Source organism: Cucumis sativus, chromosome 5, assembly GCF_000004075.3.
Source record: "Cucumis sativus cultivar 9930 chromosome 5, Cucumber_9930_V3, whole genome shotgun sequence".
NCBI lineage: Eukaryota > Viridiplantae > Streptophyta > Magnoliopsida > Cucurbitales > Cucurbitaceae > Cucumis > Cucumis sativus.
Window position 1 is genome coordinate 23968345 of NC_026659.2, and position 22334 is coordinate 23990678.

At 33.0% G+C, this 22334-nt stretch overlaps 1 protein-coding gene across 4 annotated transcripts; it reads left to right on the forward strand.

Moving 5' to 3' along the window:
- The first annotated feature begins 738 nt into the window (after positions 1-738).
- Positions 739-13774, forward strand: LOC101216672 (chaperone protein dnaJ 15). 4 transcript variants are annotated; one of them, XM_031885708.1, is made up of 12 exons: positions 739-979; positions 1135-1340; positions 2015-2138; positions 2329-2411; positions 2490-2601; positions 2684-2788; positions 2935-2985; positions 3979-4068; positions 4196-4304; positions 4392-4540; positions 4617-4670; positions 13129-13774. In XM_031885708.1, exons 2-12 carry the CDS (start codon positions 1210-1212, stop codon positions 13360-13362), a joined length of 1242 nt encoding a protein of 413 aa, XP_031741568.1. In that variant the 5' UTR covers positions 739-979; positions 1135-1209; the 3' UTR covers positions 13363-13774. The 4 variants fall into 4 exon arrangements, with proteins under 4 accessions (XP_031741568.1, XP_011655485.1, XP_004147113.1 ...); XM_011657183.2 differs by lacking the exon at positions 739-979 and having other exon boundaries at positions 1070-1340; positions 13129-13379; positions 13473-13774; XM_031885709.1 differs by lacking the exon at positions 739-979 and adding an exon at positions 1796-1872 and having other exon boundaries at positions 1202-1340.
- Positions 13775-22334: the final 8560 nt, after the last annotated feature.

Consider the following 22334-nt stretch of genomic DNA (forward strand, 5'->3'; position numbering starts at 1 on the left):
TATATGGATATACTGCTACAAGAAGAAATTTCTTGATATATATATATATATAAAATTACTCGACAACATGGAGAGCAAACAAAAAATATATAAAAAAATAAAAAAATAATAATATATATAGTTTATGTACAAAATGTTGATTTTTTTTAAATAATATAATTTTAATAAATAGTAACAACGTTAGTGAAGAACAAAAACATTTGATAAAAATAGGTGTCGAAAATGTAGACTAGGTCATGGTTTTCATACAATGTCATGCCTCTCTCATGCCACATTAGAGGAAGAAAGCGTAAGATTTCAATCTAAGATGTAAAACTTCTATTTCTAAAAGGTCAATCCCTAGTAGTTTTTCTATCAATATGAGATTGCTCAATCTTATGTCTCACGTTAAATTCCTAAAACATAAGATAAGGGACACTCATAATTTCCACCCCTTATTTTTAGAAATTTGTTGGCAATGACTTTGTTGTTGTCGTCGTCATCTATTTAAACAACTATTTTAGAACTAACTCACAAATTTCAACCATGTATATCGTTTGAGTTGAGTTGTTTGCATTAAGTTGACAAGCACAATGTTTTGTTGTTTTTTAGTTTGTAGAAACATGTACCATAGACCATGTTTTACGAACATGTACCACAAACCATATTTACGGTTTGATTTGGTTTGGTTTTTTTCTTATTTGTCGTTTTTGTAATTTGTTGTCGGAAATCGAAAACAAGGAAGTAGAAGGGACAAAGAAAAATGAAGGAAAAAGTGGGAAAATTAGAAATAGACAATTTCCCACAAATAATTTCTTGCAAAAAATTCTCCAGATTCTCTTCAAATCTTCAGAAACCCTAGATGTTGTTTGCTTTCCCATTGTTCTGAATCATTTTGCATAACAAGCCTCCCTTGTTTTGGGTTGGATCCTAGCCGACTGATAATACTTGCTTTGTTTAATTTCCCGAAAATCGAGCTCAATCCAAATTTGGCTTCCAGGTTGATGCCTTTTATTTTTTATTTTTATTTATATAAATAAATAAATAAATAAATATATATATATATATATATATATATATATATTTTTTTATGGTTTTCGCATAATTTTGTTCAATTTCGAGCCGAAATTCCTCATCGGTTTTCGATTCTTGCAGCGATTTTAGAAGATACAGAGCTTTTCCCCGTCCTAAAGCACCGACGGTGGGACAGTTTGAGCGGGAAAAGCGAGAATGAAGACGGGTTCGAAGTCGGAAGGACCTTCGACTCCAGCGCTTCGACGGGACCCGTATGAGGTTTTAAACGTAACCAGGGATTCCACTGATCAGGAAATCAAGTCTGCTTATAGGAAGCTTGCTCTTAAGTAATTCTCTTGCTCTGCGCTTCGTATTACTGAAACTTGATCTGTTTTAGTTCACATCAATTCATAATTCCTGTCCACCGTCAATAACGAATAGAATATGCTGTGTACTAGTGCAGAACTTGATATGTAAGAAGATTATTAGTCTAATCTGGTTTAATTTTAAAGAGTGGACTGGATTTTAAGGATGTCACTTGATGGATTCTTTTCTTCTTCCTCTTCTTTTCACCATGTTTGGAAGTTTAGTTAGTGATTGATATTCAGTCCTGTTCACTTGGAAGCAAAAGTTTGGAACTGGGTTTGATTTATCGTTTGATCTTTGCTCTTTTGACCTTATTGGACTTCTTACATCGTCTGCTCATTGGACTTCTGTTGGTGTTGGTCGTACCTTGTGTGCTAATTGCTATCTAGTTTTGGTTTCATTTCTGGGATTGATATTCAGTCCTGTTTCAATTCAGCTAGCCTGTGGATGCATTAACGTTCGTTAGTGAACCGCTGTGGATGGTTACAGCATGAGAGTTCAGCTAGGCTCTAGGTGCATTGCATTTAGTTGCACATTTCTATTGCCTCCATTCCGATTTTAATTATTTATTACAGAAAGCCAAAGGAATAAGATTGTTTTTGATCATTTGAACCATCTGTTTGAAAAGTGATTCTTAGCCTAATCAATTTGGCAGATATCACCCAGATAAGAATGGCAGTAATCCGGAAGCTTCAGAACTTTTTAAGGAGGTCGCATATTCTTATAGCATCCTATCGGATCCAGAGAAGAGAAGGCAATATGACAGTGCTGGCTTTGAGGTGCTTCTCTTCTTGTCACCATCAGTTTATTATGATATTTTGTAGTATTAGGTTTATATTAACAATTCTGGAAAAGATACGTCACTGCTTCCAACTTCCAAGTTCATGTTTTATTTACTGTGGAGGGTTTTTATGTGGCTTTACACATTTTTCCATACTTAGTATCTTATTTTGTAATCAATGCATTCAGGCCCTTGATGCTAGTGGCATGGATATGGAAATAGACTTATCCAATCTTGGAACTGTCAACACCATGTTTGCAGCTTTGTTCAGGTGACACATTTGTTAAGTTATTTACTGATTTGGTCAACTATATTTTTCTTGATCACTTTTATTTTTCATTTTCTTTAGCAAGCTGGGTGTTCCTATTAAGACTACAATTTCTGCTAATGTTCTTGAAGAAGCTTTGAATGGAACTGTTACAGTCAGGCCTCTTCCTATCGGAACATCAGTTAGTGGCAAGGTGCATAACTTGTAGATCAAGACTGTACAAAAGAAGTAACATTTCCAATACTTTTTCTGACATCTTGTTAGTTTTATTATAGGTGGATAAGCAATGTGCTCACTTTTTTGGGGTGACAATTAACGAGGAGCAAGCTCAGACAGGAATTGTTATAAGGGTTACTTCAACTGCACAAAGTAAATTCAAGGTGTAGTTTTGCCAGTAATTTTCAACCAAATGGGGCTCATTTGATATGTATTCTTTTTTCTTGATTCTTAGCATTGTTCTTGCGCATCCACTTTTTTAGCTATTTCATGTTTCTGATTTCTGTGCTTTTTTTTTTTTTCATTCCAGTTGCTCTTTTTTGAACAAGATATCAATGGTGGTTATAGTTTGGCCTTACAGGTAATACCTTCCGAAGTGTATCTATAATTTTTCTAATTTTTTAATTGATAGAGATGAAATGAAGCTGTGGGTATCCGTTGGATGGCAATGGTTTTAGAATCTAGTTTAGGTGCTGTCATCAAGCATTTTAGCTCTAGCTTTTTCTTGTTTATAACCAGATTATTAGAAAAAGCTCTTACTCAAAAACGAAGCTTACAATAAAATTTTTAGAGGGGTTGAGAAGCCTTGGGAGAGGAGGATGTGTGGTCCTTGTTAGGTTTCCCTTTCATGCTTCTTTGAGGACTATAATGTGTAAGGCTTTCTTTGGTTGAGGGTTTAGTTTTTTGCCCCTTATATATATATATTATTTAATTTTCTCTTAATATTAATTTAAAAAACTAAGCTTACAATTTTTTTTTCCAACTAATTATGGTTCTTGAGGAATCGATTTCTCCTTGAAACCTAAGGAATGTATTATATTTAATTGATTCATAATCTGAATGAGGTTACTTCATCAAGTCAGCTATGTAGTTTGGAAGGATTATCATTCCTATGTCTTAATATCAATTCTCCCATGCACTATCATATGGTTCTTAACTCATTTCTTTAGCTAAATAGATGAATTGGTTCTTTTCACCAAAAAGAAAAAACAAGAAAAAGAAAAAGAAAAAACAAGGAAAAAAAGGACTGAATAGATGGTTTTTTTCCTTCTTCTTCTTCTTCCCTCTTGAGTTTTCCCTTTGATTTTTGTGTGTAAATATTTTCTCCTTCCACTTTTCTGAACGTAAAATTAAATTATTACTACTGTTTAATATTTATGACACCCGAGGACATACTTTGAACCGTGTTTTATTGTAGGTTTACCACAAGTAGTTAGATGAAAACTTTACCAGATCAGCCACTTGGGTCCCGCATTGTAAAATTGTTGCGAGCCAATTAGTCTTAAAAATCTGTGATTCAACTTCATATTATATTGACTTTAGTTCTGTGGATTTCCATTGCTTCTCCATACAGGAAGATAGCGAGAAGTCTGGGAAAGTAACGTCTGCTGGTTTGTACTTTTTGCATTTTCAAGTGTACAGGATGGATTCCACTGTCAATGCGGTATGGCAAGCTCTAATTATGCGTAGTTTACTAATATTTCCTACACTTTTGACCAGAAAGGTTTCCGTTTCATATTCTTTTGTCGTAATCAGCCTTGATGCTTGAACAAACTCTTGTGTTGTTGCAGTTGGCAATGGCTAAGGATCCTGAGGCTGCTTTCTTCAAGAGGTTGGAAGGTCTTCAGCCTTGTGAGGTCTCAGAGCTAAAGGCTGGCACCCATATTTTTGCTGTTTATGGTGTTAACTTAGATTTCTTAATTCTTCTTTCAAATTTTGTTCTGCTTGGTGTTAACTGCTTTCTTGACATCTTTCGTGTTTTTTCAGGAGATAACTTTTTTAAGACTGCTGCATATACTATTGAGGCACTATGCACAAAAAATTATGAAGAGACAACAGAAAAGCTGAAAGATATTGAGGCTCAAATTTTGAGAAAAAGAAATGAGCTACGGCAATTTGAGACAGAGTACCGGAAGGTGTTGAAAACTTTTCCCTCATTACCCGTTAATTTTATGATTTGTATATTAATTGCTTTGTTATGATATTCCATAGGCTTTAGCACGCTTCCAGGAAGTCACCAACAGATACAATGAGGAAAAGCAGGCTGTAAGTTTTCACAAGTCATTCCTGTAATTTAGATCATGTTTTTCATTTTTTCTGGTTTCTTAATTTCTGAAGGCTTTGATACTAACTGATGGGACAACGGCTAGGCTGCTGATGACTTAAAAGATATTTCAGTTTTTTTTCCTTTTTGGTTACATTTTCACACATTCTTAGGTCTGAATTCTTTTTTAAATTCTCACACAACTAATGGGTGAAGACCTATTTCTGGTAGAAGTGGTTGGATACGACACAATATGGACACATGATTTATTTTTAAAAAGTCTAGGTCGGAACATGATAAGGGCACAATTATTCAATATACGATTTTTTTTAAAAATTTTAAAAAGCACATTATTGGTATACATGAAGGAAATTAAAGGATATAAGTTAATTTTTTATTTTTTTTTATGAAAAAGACAACTTTCATTGAGTAATAATGAAAGGAAAACAAGGGGCAAAGCTCGATACGAACAAGTAATACGCCTTCTAAAGGAAAGGTTTCCTTCTTCAATCACTAAAAGTTCCTAAATGGAAATTCCTACTATATGTATCCTCTCTATATAAATATATAATATTTAATATATATTTATTATGGATATAATAGATATTGTATAAATAGGATTCTAGTGGATGAATCTTCAAACGAGACATGTACCGATCGACTAATCTGGTATATTTTCCACAACCTAGTAAAATACTTCTAAAAGAATAATTGCAAAAAAAATTCGAAACCAAAGCCCAAAGGGAAACATGAAACCTCACTAAGGACTAAACCTCAGACGGGTTCCTCGAGGCCTTTAAAAGGTCTCTTATTCCTTTCCTCCCAAATATCCCAAACCACAACAGACCTCGACAAGCTATAAAACACACAATTTCTTTTTTAGAGGAGGATGCAATAAGAACTCCTCAAGCATAGCATTTATCCGTCTCTGGCCAGCAAACTGAAAATCAAACTCTTGAAAGAAGTTAGACCACACCATCCTCACAATCAAGGTTTTTCACCTTCCGGCAGAGAATACAACAAGACAGACCCATAAGCGTAGGCGTCTTCTTAGCCAGCCTATCCATGGTGCTCACGCGGCCTAACAAAACCTGCCAAGTAAAGAACTAGATTTTCTTTAGTATTTTAATCCTCCAAATCTCGTTAAAAGTCGAAGTTCGTAGATTCCACATACTCACCTAGTGTATGGTACATGTCTAACAAATATGGATTTTGTATAGCTAGTATCTATTGTGCATTTGTGCTAACAAGTGTTCGATGTGTGCAACAAGTGTCTGACTCATTTCAGACATGAACACGTTAGCCAAACTAGAGTGTCCCTACCTCTTTAATGGGAGCACATCTTTTCTTTCTCTTGGACTTTCCATCCTTTGTTTGGTAGGAAAATGATAGACATTGTGGTTGATTTATCCTTGATTCCGGAGCTTTGTATTAGTCCAAAGGGACAAGTGTTCAACATGTGTGTCTCGAGTGTTGAAATTGTATTCATTTTGTCAAACCTTGCAGGAACGGTTTCCCCATTTGAAGCCCCAATCCCACTGGGTGTTTTTCCTCTTGCTCCTTCTTTTAGAGTTTGTTTAACCATACTTCTTCTAGTGAGTTTGTTCTCTCATCACTATGGAAGGTGGAAATTCCAAAGGGGATAAAGTTTTTTTTTTTTAATCTAGAAGGCAATTCATGGACGAGTGAACACGTTATGACAACTTTAGACGAAGTTATTCTCTTCGATCGGGCCACACCATACTGTCTCATTCTTTCTTAAGGTGAGGAAAAATGAGATTATATCCTTTGGAATGCTTAGTTGGTTTGGAGTTCTATTTTTCATTTTTTATTTTTTTTCATTGGCACGTTTGGTTTTAGGTGGTGACAGAGTGCTAGGGAGATCATTGAAATGCTCCTCCTCCATCTCCCTTTTCGTGAGAAGGGGAGGATTTTGTGACAAATAACCTTATGGACCACTTGATCTGATACCACATTAATTTTCTGATTGACCAAAAAGTTTAAGTTAATGGTTGAAGGAAAACATAATATTATATCATCTAACACTTTCAATCTGTCAATTTCCCTATAATATTGAATAGAAAATCTAGAGGCACAGTATTTGCCCGAAGAGGCAGTTGACATGATTCTTTAACTCTTCTCAAGAGACAGTCTCGTAAGTTAGTTGGAAGCTAATAATTGGAAGCTCTAACATGCACATACAGTTGCAGGCTCTATACTGCCCTTCTCCTTTACGTTCAAGGCCAAGATTGATTTTGTGCTCTAATTGAATGTTTCAAATTGGTTTCTTGTCTAAGTACTTTCCTCTTTGAGGAGGAAATAGCAATGTTTGTTGCATTTTCCATTAAATATTCAGGCCTTTCTTTAGGTGGGAATTCTAGGTGCATTACCTTCTGATAGAAAAAGTATAGTTAGGAATCTTGTAATTTTTTGAAAGGGTAGACTGATGTCATAGTCAGTTGTAAATATTCTTCCAACCTATTTCTTATTGTTGTTCAACGCATTCTCAAATATAGCTATAAGAGTTTGCTAATCTTCTGTGATTGTTTTCGGGAGGGCCTTATCTTGATGAAGGGTCTCCCCAGAAATTTTGTAAAATTGAGCTTCCTTTGGGTTTTGATGGTCCAACTTTTTGTAGGATTGCCATAAGGAACACCAAGTTTTTCCTATGGAGTCTGTGGAGAGACCAAACCGAAAATTTAGGAGGCGACAAAAATTGACCGAACTACCGACCTATTTGGTTGGTGGTTGGTTATCCAAAAAAGTGTTAAATTGATCAATTGGCCATATACACACACACATACATACATATATATATCCATACGTACATATTTTATAGGTAATTTACCTATTATGATAATATTTTTTTAACATTTCAATTCTCTTTCTATTTCCTCTCCCTCTCTTGCCCATCTTCTTTCTTTTATTTTCTTTCTGATTTTTTCCCTCTCCCTTCTATCTTAATCCTCTTCATCTTCTTTCTATTTTTCTTCTCCTGGCCATGGCCACGATTTTTTTTCCTCCCAAACATAACTGTGTTTGCTAGAAGCTTGGAAATGCGTGTGTAGAGACTCCACCAATAAAATACTAAAATACCCAAACAATTGGCAAACAGAGACAATACTCTGAAGGTCTTTATTTATGTATAAATGCCAAAAGATACAGTAGAAGGAAAAATAAAAGAAAGCAACAAAGATGATAATATCATGTCAAACCTCCCTAGGAAAGGATAGTATTCTGTCCTAGACCTAGCAGCCTCTACAGACCCAATGAAGACAAAAAAGTTGACCTAGCCCCCAATCCCGATAAGGCCTTATTTATAGCTCTTTTCTCATTCCTCCCCGTGGGCCCCACTCTCATGTTCTTTTCCTAATTTTCTCCCCTTTTCTGCTGCGTGAGCTTTTACGTTTTTACCCCTCCTTTTGTATGTATGGATAATAGGGGGCCTTACAATACCCCTTGGTTCCAGGCTCACCTTGTCCTCAAGGTGAAAGTCAGGGAATTGTTGGTTCATTTGGAAAACAGATTCCCAAGTTGTTTCACTGTCCGGCAGCCCTTTCCACTTAATTAACCATTCATTTCCTCCCAATTCCCGATTCCAACGGACTCCCAACACTGTTTCTGGCCATAATTGTAACTCAAACTCTTCCGTTAGCCTAGGTTGCTGGTGTTGAACAGCTTGTTGACTACCCAGTTTCAGTTTTAACTGAGAAATATGGAACACATTGTGGATACTGGCTTCCGGCGGTAACATCAATCTGTACGCAACTGCTCCTATTTCTTCAGTAATTTTGTAGGGTCCGTAATATTTAGGTGCTAACTTTTCACACTTCTTCCGAGCCAAGGAGCGTTGCCGGTAAGGTCTCAATTTCAAGTAGACTTCATCTCCTACCTTAAATTTTAACTCTCTTCTATTTCGATCAGCCATTTTCTTCATCCTGTTCTAGGCTACACACAGGTGTTTTTTTAAGGCATTGATGGCTAAGTCACGTTCCTTCAGCAGCGTGTCAACCTCATTATTAGGAGTTTTCTTGTAACCATAGGATAACAGGGGAGGAGGCGGTCTGCGGTATACCGTCTGAAAAGGGGTCATTTTGGTGGATGCATGGAAGGTGGTATTATACCACAATTCTGCCCATGGAATCAGTCTATCCCATTTTTTTGGTTGTTCATTACAGAAGCATCGCAGATAAGTTTCGAGACATCTATTTACCCTTTCTGTCTGCCCATCAGTTTGTGGGTGAAACGCGGTACTCCTCTTTAGAATAGTTCCCATGGTTGCAAACAGTTCCTTCCAAAAATTACTAAGAAAGATTTTATCCCGATCTGTGATAATCGACTTAGGAATGCCGTGCTTGCTTACTATTCTGTCGATGAATATGGAAGCAACTTGCTTGGCTGAAAACGGATGTCTCAATGATATAAAGTAAGAATACTTACTCAGCCGATCAACTACCACCATGATCACATTAACCCCTCCAGCTAGTGGCAACCCCTCAATAAAGTCCATGGTCCAATCTTCTAAGATTCTGTCAGGAATTGGAATTGGTTGAAGTACCCCAGCTGGTTTGGTTGCTTCGTATTTGTTTCTCTGGCAGATCTCGCATTGTTCCACATATTTCTTTATTTCAGCCTTCATACCCCTCCAATATAGTTCTCCACTGATCCTCTTGTAAGTTCTTAAAAATCCAGAATGTCCCCGAGGATAGAATCGTGGAAAGTATGTAGGATCTTGGGTATAAGTGTAGAAGTTTGAGATACTACCATTCTCCCCTTATAGAGCAATCTCCCTTTTTCCACTTGAAATTTGCTTCCTTCGTCTGCATTTTTCTTCAGATTTTCTATAATTTTCTTAAGTTCAGCATCATTCTCAACTTCCTGCTCGATTAGTTTCACATCAATAATTCCAGTAGTTGTCGTCAAGCTGTGCAGCTCCACCGGTTGCTCCATTCTAGATAGGTCGTCCACTACCTTGTTCTGAAGTTCGGGTTGATATAAAATCTCAAAATTATATCCAAGGAGCTTTGTCAACCATTTCTGGAATTGAGGCTGTACCTCTCTCTGTTCAAGCAAGAATTTAAGAGCCTTTTGATCTGAAAGTATGGTGAACTTCCTGCCCAGCAAATAATGCCTCCATTTTTGAACTGATAGAACTACAGCCATCAACTCTCTTTCATAGATGGATTTGTTTTGAGCCCTTGTGGATAACTTCTGACTGAAAAAGGCAATCGGGTGGCCATTTTGAGAGATCACCGCTCCTAACCCTACGCCAGATGCATCAGTTTCGATAATAAAGGGAATGTTCCAATCTGGTAATGCCAACACTGGTAGAGTAGTCATTGCTAGCTTCAAATTTTCGAAGGCAGTATTTGCTTCTTCATTCCACTTAAAAGCATTCTTCTGTAATAACTTGGTCAGCGGTGCAGCGATCTCTCCATAACCCTTGACAAACCTCCTATAATATCCTGTCAGCCCTAAGAAGCCCTGCAGACCAGTTACATTTGTTGGTGGTGGCCAATTAATCATCTTCTTGATCTTATCCTCATCTGCCTCAACTCCTCTTTTGGATATCGTATGCCCCAAGTACTGTATTTGAGAATGGGCTATAACAATGTTGACACACTTTTCTACCGAAACCAACTAACTGCTGTGTAGTCAGTCAGTCAGTTTCATAGGCACTCTCAAAAATGACAACTGCCAATTGTTCAAAATAGATAGATCAGTGGTCGGCATCAGCTTTAGCCCAAAACTGACATTGATTACAGATGATCACCCCTAGAAAGCCTGGAGGAGAATATTTGTAGTATAATTCTCAGTTTCTCACTAATATTCATGGTGAGGATGAGCATGGTTGTCACTCGCCTGAGAAAGCTTTGGAAAGGGATACCTTGGACACATTTTTGGCCTTCAACATCTGTGGAAGAGATATTTTCATCTTTCCTTCTAGGAAAACTGAGATGGTTACAGAATTGACTTTTGGTAATATTTTGGATGTGGATTGAAGTTCCTTTACATTGTTTGAGATTGTTTATTTGGTTCTATTTACCGGTCCCAAATCAGCAATGGTTTTCAGTTATTGGGATGAATAAATAAGTTCTTAGGCTTTGTAATCCCTGCAGAAACTTTGGAGAGGAGGTTAAAAGAATGACTCTTTTGTGGTTCACCTTGAAAATGTTTCCCTTTTGACTAGAGAGGACTGAGATGCTGGTAGAAAGGTATGGTGGCTGGACCTTCAAATCCACATTAGGTGGACAATTCTTATTAATTTTCTATTCTTCTTTTTAGTTTACGTGGTCTTTTCAAATTTGTATACTCTAGTCTCTTCTCCTTTCCCCTGGCCCTTCTTTTTATCCTTCTTCTTCCTCTTTCTCCTTTGTCTTCCTCTTCATCAACCAATCTACATCCTCTCAGCCTCATCCTTCTATGCTGGCTCATCTACTTCTTCTTCACCTTAATCAAGTCCCGCTCCCATCTAGATGTCCAAGACGACATCCATTGCTAATGCTTATAGAGCCCTAATTGTTAAGGCAAACATATTTGCCAGTATGACCAAGTCTGCTAGCACCAAGAAGATCAGGGCAATTCTGTCCAGGCTGTTCACTATGGCATCCTCAAGCTCTATGACATCTAACTAGGGCCTGGGTCAAATTTGAAGTTAGCAGTGTTGCATTGGATGTCACATTCAGTGTCAAAGTCGGTTCCGATGATAAAGTTGGGGACTGAAGTACCAGATTCTGTGAAGGATTTTGTCCCTATGGTGTTATCGAGGCTGGTGGAGCTTGATAGTGGAGAATCTTGCAGCATTGGTGCAGGATCTTTTTTTCTTTTTTTTTTTTTTAATTATTGAATTAAATGGCTTTCATTAAGAAAAAAAAGAAAAATACACGGGCACACAAAAAACGAAGCCCACAAAAAACAGAGACAACTCCAGGAAGATGGCCCTATACAAAATGTCAAGAATCAAGAAGATAATTACAAGAAGTCTTCGAAATCAAAGCCTAAAGAGAAACATGATAATGAATAACCAACCGAATCTCCTCACTCCCCTTTTCAACTCGGCTAAACACTCCTATTCCTCTCATCCCACAAACCCACATGATGGCACAAACACAAGCATGCCAAAGAAACCGGCCTGTTTCCCCACAAGGCAGATTAAGGAAAAACTCCTTGATCATCCCTTGGTGCAGGTTCTGCTCTCGGCTGTTGGAGTGGTTCGGTTATATAAACTGAGAAGGATTTGAACTTCAAACCTTGCAATAATTGGAATGGTTATGCTAATCGGTAAGTGGTGAATGTGAATCTTGTCGCTGTTTTCTAATTTAGACTAGTGTTGGGGAACTCTTGTGATTTCTCCTGCATATCTCTAATTGAAAGGTCCGTTTGATAACTATTCGATTTTTAGTTTTTGGTTTTTGAAAATCAAACTCATTAACACTACTGCATATCTCCAATTGAAAAAAATGAAAATAATATGAGAGCATACAAAAACTCAAGCCCACAAAACTTTCTTTGTTTTGTTACTTACTTCATGGTATTTAAAAATCAAGTCAAGTTTTGGAAACTAAAAAAAAAAAGCAGTTCTTGATTTTTATAAGTTTGATTAAGTATTCAAGTGCTTTGGTAAGAAATGTGAAAAATGAAAATCATGCTAAGAAAATTGGGATCAAAATATAAATTTAAAAACTAGTAACGTAATAGGTTATGTAGTGGGGTTTTGCTGGGGAGATAATTCTCTATGTCAGTCTAAGTTCGCTAAGAAAGTTCAGAAATTCCTTTTGGTGGCAGATCTGGATCTGGCGAATAGTAATACAAGCATTAGGAATCAAAGGAAATGTTTCTAAACCCCTGCTTGTTGCTATTTAAACGTAAAGCGCTTGTGAGCAATATGTTCATGCAGCCAGTTATGTAATCCTAATACTAACCACAAATATTGGTGGAAATTATTCAATACTTTCAGTCTTAAGTGGTGCATTGTATTGGCTTAAAAGAAAAGCACAGCGTATCTGATTTTATCCGATCAGTGCAATCTGGTTCGAAAATCTGGATGGACATATCATCTAAATTGAAGATCAAAGAAGAGATAATAATGAGATTTGGGATTTTTGATTTGTGCGCTCTTAAGATTCTTTTTGATAACCTTGTGAATTATTGACTAAATTTGAACAAAAAGTTCTAAGACTACTGTTTGTAGTTTTCAAAACTAAAAAAGAGAAAATTCATGGTTAGAAGTAGTGTTTATAAGCTTAATTTTTATTATTTGATACAAGGTCTCCTTCATGAAGTTCTATTTCGTTCTTTGATTTCATGTATTCTTACACTATATTTTTATCCTTTGGATAGGAGGGTAAACTCTGTTTTGCATAGTTTGTTGTGTCTTTTTATCACGTCATTTTCTGTAGACTATGGATATGCCATTGGTTCTTCCTTTCTCTATGAATTTCTGAAGATTTTGAAACTCAGGTGGACGAGCTTCTTAAACAACGGGATGGCATACATGCTTCATTCACCATCATGAAATCATCAAATCACATAGGGGCTGGTGCTACGAGTAATGGAAGTAGTAGTAAATCTACCGTGGATGACTCAAAGGTTGAGAATCAAGGAGGAGAAGATGGAACCTCAGATGAAAAAGATAAATCTTTTAAAAAGAGATGGTTCAATATTCCCCGAGGATCCGACAAAAAGCTTGGTTGAAAGAATCATCCGCTAAGGTTACTTTTCTCTTTTCCCAAACGTAACAAAAAGAAACTTGCAATCATTTTGCTTGTAATACTTGGGTCTCTGTTTTGGTGTATGCTTTCCAGGGTTTCAACAAAATTTGCCATTCTTTCTCCCATCAGAGTTAAGGTAAGCTATTGATTAGGCATTACAATTTGCTTCTCAAAGACATAGCCAAAGTATATTAAATTTGTGTGTAAATAACTCAAATACCTTCATATATTAAATTGGTTTGTGTTGGATACATGCTATTTTTTTGCTTCTTCAACTTTTCTTTTATCAGGCCCCTATAGGTATTTTTTTGTGACATTTGGAAGCATGGCTGAGTAAAGCCCAAATTTTGATGATTGGGGGGTTTGGAAATGTTATATCCTATTTTCTTGGTTCATATATTTCTCATGTATTTATCTTTTGTATTGGACTAGAGAAGTATTTGGTTTTGTTTTCAATTAAATTATACCATTTTGTGAATTTAGGGAAGTAAATTGGAAATCAAGTCAAGGTTATTGACTAAACTAGGTGGTTTGGAAGTTTCAAGGCTTAAAATGGAACAATCTCGAGAAAGTTTAAGTACGAAAAAATATATCTAATACTAGACATGTTCGAGATTGATTTTAAAATGTGATATCGATGTTGTGTTCTCTTCTCATACCTATCGGAGATGATAGTAAGGGTAAAAAAATAGGTTTGGTTTGGTTTAGTTTGAAAAAAAGAAGAAAGAAAACATCTTTCAATGGTCTTCCAACTAAATTCACTAAAACATGGAAAAGTTGTGATAAACCAAAGGTTTCAAACCAAAAGACTTCTATCAACCTCTACCGTAACAGATTTACTATAGTCTATTTTGACGGTAAGAAATATAGAAAATTTTGTTATTTACTATTTTACCTATTTATAGTTTAACTAATTTTTTTATATTTAAGAAGTTTGCTTAAGCTATTTAATTATTCATCTTCGGTTTACTTATAAGAGGAGATATATAGATGTGTTAAATACCGAGTCACGTTTTGTTAGAAAGTTGTCTAGCTAAATATAAAACACTCACCTCTCAATACAAAATTATTTTCTTTTATTCTCAAGCAATTTTAGGAAAAATCAATGAAAACATAAACAAATTTATAATTGCAAAATTAAATATCAGAATGCATCTAATCATTTTTATATTTTTTTTAAAGTACAACTTGAGTGGTAGATTTCATGTTGGCTTTTTACATCTTATTAGTGATGAAATAATCAAAGACCATATAACAAATATTTTTTAATTCCCCACATGTATAATATAATTACGCAAGACTTATGATATGGTATTTCTCAATTAGCAGTGCTCTTCAAATAATGTGGAATAGTTAATTTGGGTAATAAGAAGTTGATCATCATCATGATCATCCATGATTTCTAACCTCATCCACCTCCACATAATTAATTCATTAATATAAACATAACATCTAGATGATTAGCTAACACAAATACTATATTATTATATATTTTGCATTTGAAACCACAACTTGGTCCTAGGTTATTCAAATGATCAAAATAAACCATATTATATCAGACAGAGAGAGACCGACTTTCAAAGAAGAAACATTAAAATAATGGGTTTTTGAGGGTTTGTTTTTACTGAAATTTGTTTGTTCCTATTCTGATGTATCCTAACATGGCTTCTTAAGGGTCGATGCATATGGTCCAATGTATTTGTGTCTATTTGACATCTTCTCTGCCATAAATTCCCCCAAAATTTGACCCTTTTCTTTATCCAAATCAGGGCATTCTTTATTTTTAATGTATGATTACTCTTTTTGGGAGGCAAAATTATATTAAACATTAACATCCCTTATCATTTGTCTGTACTGCACCCGCCCATATCCATTCATATTTCATTTTTAATTAAACTACCTTCAAATATAACAAAATAAACAAATATATATATATATATTTTCTTACCAAGTTTAGAATCAAACTTACTAGAGTTTTAACACTGGTTTTTAAAATGTATGATACAAATTTAGAAGTCAAAACTGATTTTTTTCTTTTCCTTGTAAAAAGTTGATGAAAGTCAGACAATAAAAATGGTGTGGACAACAATTAGAATAATAGATCACATGTATGTGTAAGGATAGGCAGAAACTGGATAGAAAAACATAAGAAAAGTGTAGAATAAAAATTGGAATAGTTCTGGAAATGGATAGTAAGCAAAGAAAAAGAAAGAAAAGAAAGAAAGAAAAAAAGAGAGGAAATTTGATAAATGTATGGAATCCCATGTTAGGGACATAAAGGTTGTCTGTCCCAAACATTAAACAGTTTAGTTCACGTGTTGTTTTACGTGGTTTCTATCGAAATTTTTTATAGTATTACGAGAATATAATACCGTCTTTGTTCACGCTATAAAATTTGTTCATAAATATTTGTCTACTACATATTATTAGATCTTACATCCTATTTTAAAAATAGGTTGAAGTGACACATAGTAAATAAAAATGTAAAGACTTACCATCACATCTCTATAAGAGTCTCTTGATAAATACGATTGATCTAGTATGTGACGATGAGGTAGTTTTAAAAGATTATATTTATACGTTTTACTATATAAATTTAATTATACCTACATTGTAATATTCTCTTCCATTTTTTAGTTTACAAATTTGTAAGACTCAACGAGTGAAAATTAATAATATTAATATGAATTTACCCAAACAGTAAATTTAATTATATATTAAAACTTTAACATTCTTGTTTATTTGTGGGGTCGAAAATTTGTACAAGACCCCAACAAGTAAGAGATTGAAGAAAAAATGGCATCACACACGTGTTTGATTAATACACCATAACGTAATTCTAGTTATTCACGTTAAATCAGTGATTGATTCAAAAGTTTAAAAGACTTTTAAATGTGTTTGGTTAATGAAAAAGTAATTGAATAATTGTGAATGTTTTGGTTCGGTTGCATATCTACATAACCAAACCTATATTATATGATTTGAAAAAAGATAAACAAATCCACCTGAGATTTAGGTGAACCTTCAAGCAGAGATTCATTCTAACTCTGCACAATATATATTTTACAATGATGATGAAATTTACACTAGAAAAAACAATAGATATAAACAAGTATATGCTTTTTCGAGAGAAATACACATTATTCTATAGAAAAAGAGTTTTCTTTTTCTTTAAATTGCATTGTATCACTTGTACCATGTGATGTTTTTGTCCCTCCAAATTTTCAAATATTGAATTAATGATATGATCTCTAGCTTTATTGTTGTTTATATTTGTCGACAAGTACATTGCAGTAAATATACAACAGATCTCTGATCGCGATTTTCTTTCTTTGTTGTCTTCCGTTCGTAAGGATCAAATTTACTCCACTAACTTTAAAAGAAAAAGAGTAGTTAAGTTTAATTTTGTGTGGTTCAAAATCTTATAAGTTTAAGAAAGTGAATGTTGCACGTTAAGATTAGATAGTTGTTGTCATATACAATAAGGTCGGGAAACTTATAATTTTTAAGTAATTTATGTAACTTAATTATTTTGAAAATGAAGTGAGGTGTGTTTTCAATTTGCTTTTCACCTAATTCAACTTTATAGTTTAGAATTGTTTTTTTTTTTTTTTTTTTGGTTTTGTTTTGTTTTGAAATAGAAGTCATGAGTTAAAATTAGAGAAGTGATGATGTTGAAATGTTTGTATATTGTCAATGTCATGTGAGGATGTCTATTAAAGTCTGTGGGTTGGATGTTATGTAGGTGAATTGATGTTGGTTTGCCCAAGTGTTCCCCACTTCTCTTCATTTTCCAAACTAAACCAACTTTTTAATCTCTCGCTCTCTCTCTATCTCTCTCTTAGTCTAATTTCTTCTTCAAAACTCTATTTCCCTCCCCCCCTCTCTCTCTTTCATGCTAACATATGTTTGATTGAGAGAGAGAGAGAGAATGAAAAATCACAACATTAACAATCATAACCTTAACCTTATGTATTTTCAAGAAGTTTGTTCAATTTTTCTTTAAAGTATAGAGATTGCTTGTATTATATTAACCTTTTTAATTTGAAACATAATCTGTAAAAGAGGGATTTAGGGCATGAAAACAAAGTTATGTTTGGAGGGTTTTTATCTTTTGCTTTTTTCAGATCCTTCCAAAATCAATGGGTTTGCCCAAGGGAAAAGAAAGAAAGAAAAAAGATGATTAAGAAAGTTTAATTAATGGGGGGGGGTTTCTTACATGATTCAATCATGTCCTAATTTTAAAAAGTTAATAAATATATTGTGGAATTGAAACAAAAAAGCTTTTTGGTTCCATTGGGCATAGTTATTGATAAACACAACTTGGGGTGGGCCATTAATTGTGAGATTTGAGCAAATCTTAGATATGATAATATCTATAGACATCAATTAATTCAATCAACCAACCCAAAAAGCTATCATTATAATTAAACTCTAACAACTAATTTAATATATTACTTGGTGGAAACCATTACAACACAAGATGATTAGAAAGTGAGTGAGAGAGAGAGACATTGTCTCTTATTTATTATTTTCAATCTTTTCCTTAATCTTTCATAAAAGTAAAAAAAGTACTTTGCTATCATTTAATAATTAGGTTAAATATATGTTAAAGAGAAAGATTTGTGACCCTTTATTTTGAAGCCTATGGGGGTAGAAGTTTGTGTAAAATTTGGAAAGTTTTACATTCTCACCTTTTTTCCATTCCAAAATTCTTTTAACACCTTTTAAATATCACATATAAAAATCTCTCTTTTTAGTTCTTTCTTCACTATTTTCAAAATTATAAAAACTTGTTTTTGTTCACTATATTATTTGATTTTTTTGTAATGTAAATGTGTGAATTTAAAATTTGCGTACAAAAAAAAAAAAAAAAGAAAAAATAATACATTTTTCATGGAATATTGTTGAGGGAGTGGAAGTTTTGAATCCAAAGAAAATTATTGATATTTGAGAAAAGAAATTTATTGATGTTTCGAAGAAAAACCATTTCATAAATATAATTGTAGTAAATGAGATTTGAACTCACAACCAAGGGGTGCACAACCACTACAATTGAGCTGAATTTAGACAAGGTAAAGCTAAATTTAATATATATTATAATCGAGCACTTCAAAATTAATATTAAAAATACAAAAGCTAATAATACAAGGGGGGATGTCCGTAGCCCCTTAATAAATCCGCCCTTAGAAGTAAGTGGAAATTGAAAATGAGTTTTTAACGTGGTATTGAGAGAAGCTCAATTGCAGAATGCAATTTCTTAACAAGTTTTGGTTATGAAGGGTGAGGGGATCACACACTTATAGAAAACCTAAGTATGTTGCATTGATTAGGAAATATCACACACATTGAAACCTATAGAAATGTTATCGTGTGGAAGTGATTGGAAGATGTTTAAATTTAGGAAGAGCCTAAGTTGGAAGTAAAAGAGTAAGCCGTAGGGTGTGAGTAACTAAAAATGGAATTTATCAAATAAATACTTCATTGTAATTACTAAACTCTTTATGTTGTAATTTTTTTTTCACTTAACACAAAACGTTTCAAACGTAGGTGATATTACACCAATAATATTTTGTGCATCTCTATATCTTTGTTGTTTATACCAAATTGAGAGACATAACTCTGAGATCACTTATGTTAATTAATATATTGTCCATTAGTATGATATTATTTATTTTTAGGCACAAACTCTCGAGACTTTACTTTTAAAATTACGAATGTTGCTGGAGTTATTCCAAACCGTATTACCAACCGTCGGCTAACATAAGAATGTTATTACTTAGTAGTAATTCTTTAAGACTATTAAAATCACTTGTCTAGAAAAGATGATGTGATGGTGAAAATAAAATTGCAATAGTCTTTTCATTTTAACACGTATCTAAGATTTAAACTTACTTTTTCTTTTAGGCCATAGAATCTCCCAAATAAGCACTTTGTGCTTTTATAGATTTAAAAGTTCAAAATGTTGGTTTCTAATTTAGTCTAAGTATAAAATTTTCCCCTTCTTCAAACTTCAATCAAAATATATACCCATAAATTTTAAGAGTTTATCTATAAAAAAAAAATTACAAATTACAAATTACACCTATAACTATATACATATATAAAGCTATATCACTTAAAAATCGACTCAAAATCACTTAAAACAAAATATTATTTTCTCAAATTCCTATATAAGCTGTAGTAAAAAAATTATCATACACAAATTTCCAAAGACAAACATATTTAATCACATAAATTAATAAAATGACTAATTAGATTTTTGAGAAGAAAAAAAAATGACAATTGATTTGATTATAAAGAATTCTTGAACATACCGTTTAATCGTTTTTAAATCAAAATTATAAAAACGAAGCTTTTACCTTATTAATTATTACCAATATTTGGTTCTTATATTGTTAAATCTTTTAACTAAGTCGACATATTTTATCTTTTAACTAAGTCGACATATTTTTGTAGTGTAGTGTGTAAAAGTTTTTCAATTAAGTCGACGTATTCGTAACGCTTAGTTGAATAATGTTGTATTTTAATTATTTTAAATACATATTTACATATATAAATAAATAAGGTAAGAGAAGAATACATAAATGAACAATGTTCTCACCACCCAAGTGAATAAAAATTCCCAAACAAAAGAATAATATTAATAAGATATGTACATGGTTATAACACAATACACATATATGAGTAGTGGATCATACATAAAAACTAAATAGATGGGTCTAGAATCCACAAAATATGAAAAAAATCATATATATAATTGAGAGACTCATTATTTATTCTAAACTTTTAAGTCACTTTCCAACAATAATCTCCCTTTCTCTTAAAGTCTTAATTAGTCGGCTTTCTTTTAATTTCTCTTAAAACTCAGTTTCTAACCCACTTCCCAATCTCTCTATCAACTTTTGGTGATCTGCCTATGCTTTTTGGCTTTGAAATATCTTCGACATATTAGTGAAAGTTCAACACATTTCAAAATATTGGATTTTTTTCCTTCACGATATTACATAATATTAAACAAGAACGTAACTATTTGTAGCTTATTTGGACTGTTTTTGTCCTCGTTTTAAATTTTGTAGTCGAAGTAAAAAAAAACCATATATTTATTTTAACACACTTAAAAATACATTCAAAACAATATAATGCTTACACATGTATAAAAATATGTAAGTTAGGTAGGTACGAAAAATGTCACCTCAATTATTATTGTTTTGTGAAGTTGACTGTGGCTTTTCCCCTATGAGTTGGGCAGTGTAAACTAAGCAACAACTAAAATCATTGGATTCATAAAGCAAATTAATCACATAAAGATAGTAGGTAGGTAGGGTAAGGTAGGCAATGTATAAATGGGGTAATGTTTAGTAAAAATACATGCATGTACACTTTTATGGCTTCTTTAGGGAGGTGTTCTCAATTTCTTTTTTATACAACCTATTGTTGCATCTAACATCGCCATGGAAGTCCTCATTTCTTTTTTATAAGCAACGACTTAATCAAGGTTCCCTCTTCCTACGCCCAAAAGAAGGGGTACTGCCTAAAATTCCCCTCTTCGCCTTCTTCTTCGCGCCTATTTTTTTCCATTAATAAGTTCAAAGGGCTTTAAAACTCCTTACTATTTTTGCTCCTTCCAAATATATATGATTCATACTCGTTAAGAATCCTTACAATATCCCTGTCTTATGGATTATCCAACTAACCTATGCGATCAGTCCTTCAGACCAGCTAACTATCCATATTGGAAACTAAAAAAGTTGAAAACTCATCCTTCGCTCATGCAATATTATTTAATAATGTCTAAAGAGAATAATATAGTTGAACTAAGTTTTTATTTAGACAATTTTTTACCATAGAATTAGGGTTTTTATTCGATTGTGCAACTTGAAAACAAAAGTTTTAAAATAAAAAAATTTATAATATTTCATGTTTTCATATATGTATTTGATAATAAGATTCAAAAATCAAAATATAGTTTAGAAAATGGTTCAAATTTTAGATAATATAGTTATAAACCATAAATTTAATTAGAGTTAATAACTAAATATTAGGTTCGAATATAAACTACCTGTTCATTTGATTTATGAACTTGTTTTACGTTAAAAACTTATATAATAATTATTTTATAAAATTTATCAACTAACTTATAATTATATTATATGATCATCTATATTTTAATTTAACAAAAATAACCAAGTTTATAGCATTTAATATTATATTTTACTTTTCCTTTTCAATGTACGTAATTATATATTTAAAATTTTAAAAATCAAAATCTAAATATACTAAAAACATGCGCACACAAAATATTATTTTAAAAACAAAATCAAGATTATTTCTTTGTCATATATGAATTCTTTTAAACGGAAAACATAAAACTTATTTATCATAAATAGAATTTTATTATTTTTAACAAATCTCAAGTTTTTTTTTTTAAATTAAATAAATTCAATCGATCCCCTAAGATATCTCAATTAGAACACTCTTCTCGTCTTCTAAACATAAGAGTTTTAAAACATTCCACTTTGCGTTCATTCCGTCAATTATCAATCCAATAAATAAAAAAAAAAGGGTGTCTATCAAATCTAAACAAAAAAAATTGCTACAAATTAAAAAGTTAAACATGGTTAAAATTGAAAATAAAACCAATAATTTGAGACAAAAATTGGATTGGCCCACAGTACTCCCACACATATATCAATACATTTATTAAGTAAAAGTAAAAAGAAAGATTAAGAAAAAGGGCTTTTGACCTAACTCTAGTTGAAAAGATTGAATTAAAATGGATGATTTAATTATGCATAATGATCATGTGATCATGTAATGATTTGAAAGAATAATCTAACGGTCCAAAAAGAATAAAAGCTTTCACTCATAAAGTTGATGGAAGACATGAGAATCCATAAGATCTTTCATTCATGGGGGAAAATTTTGACTAAAGTGATGAATCCTTTTTGAAGC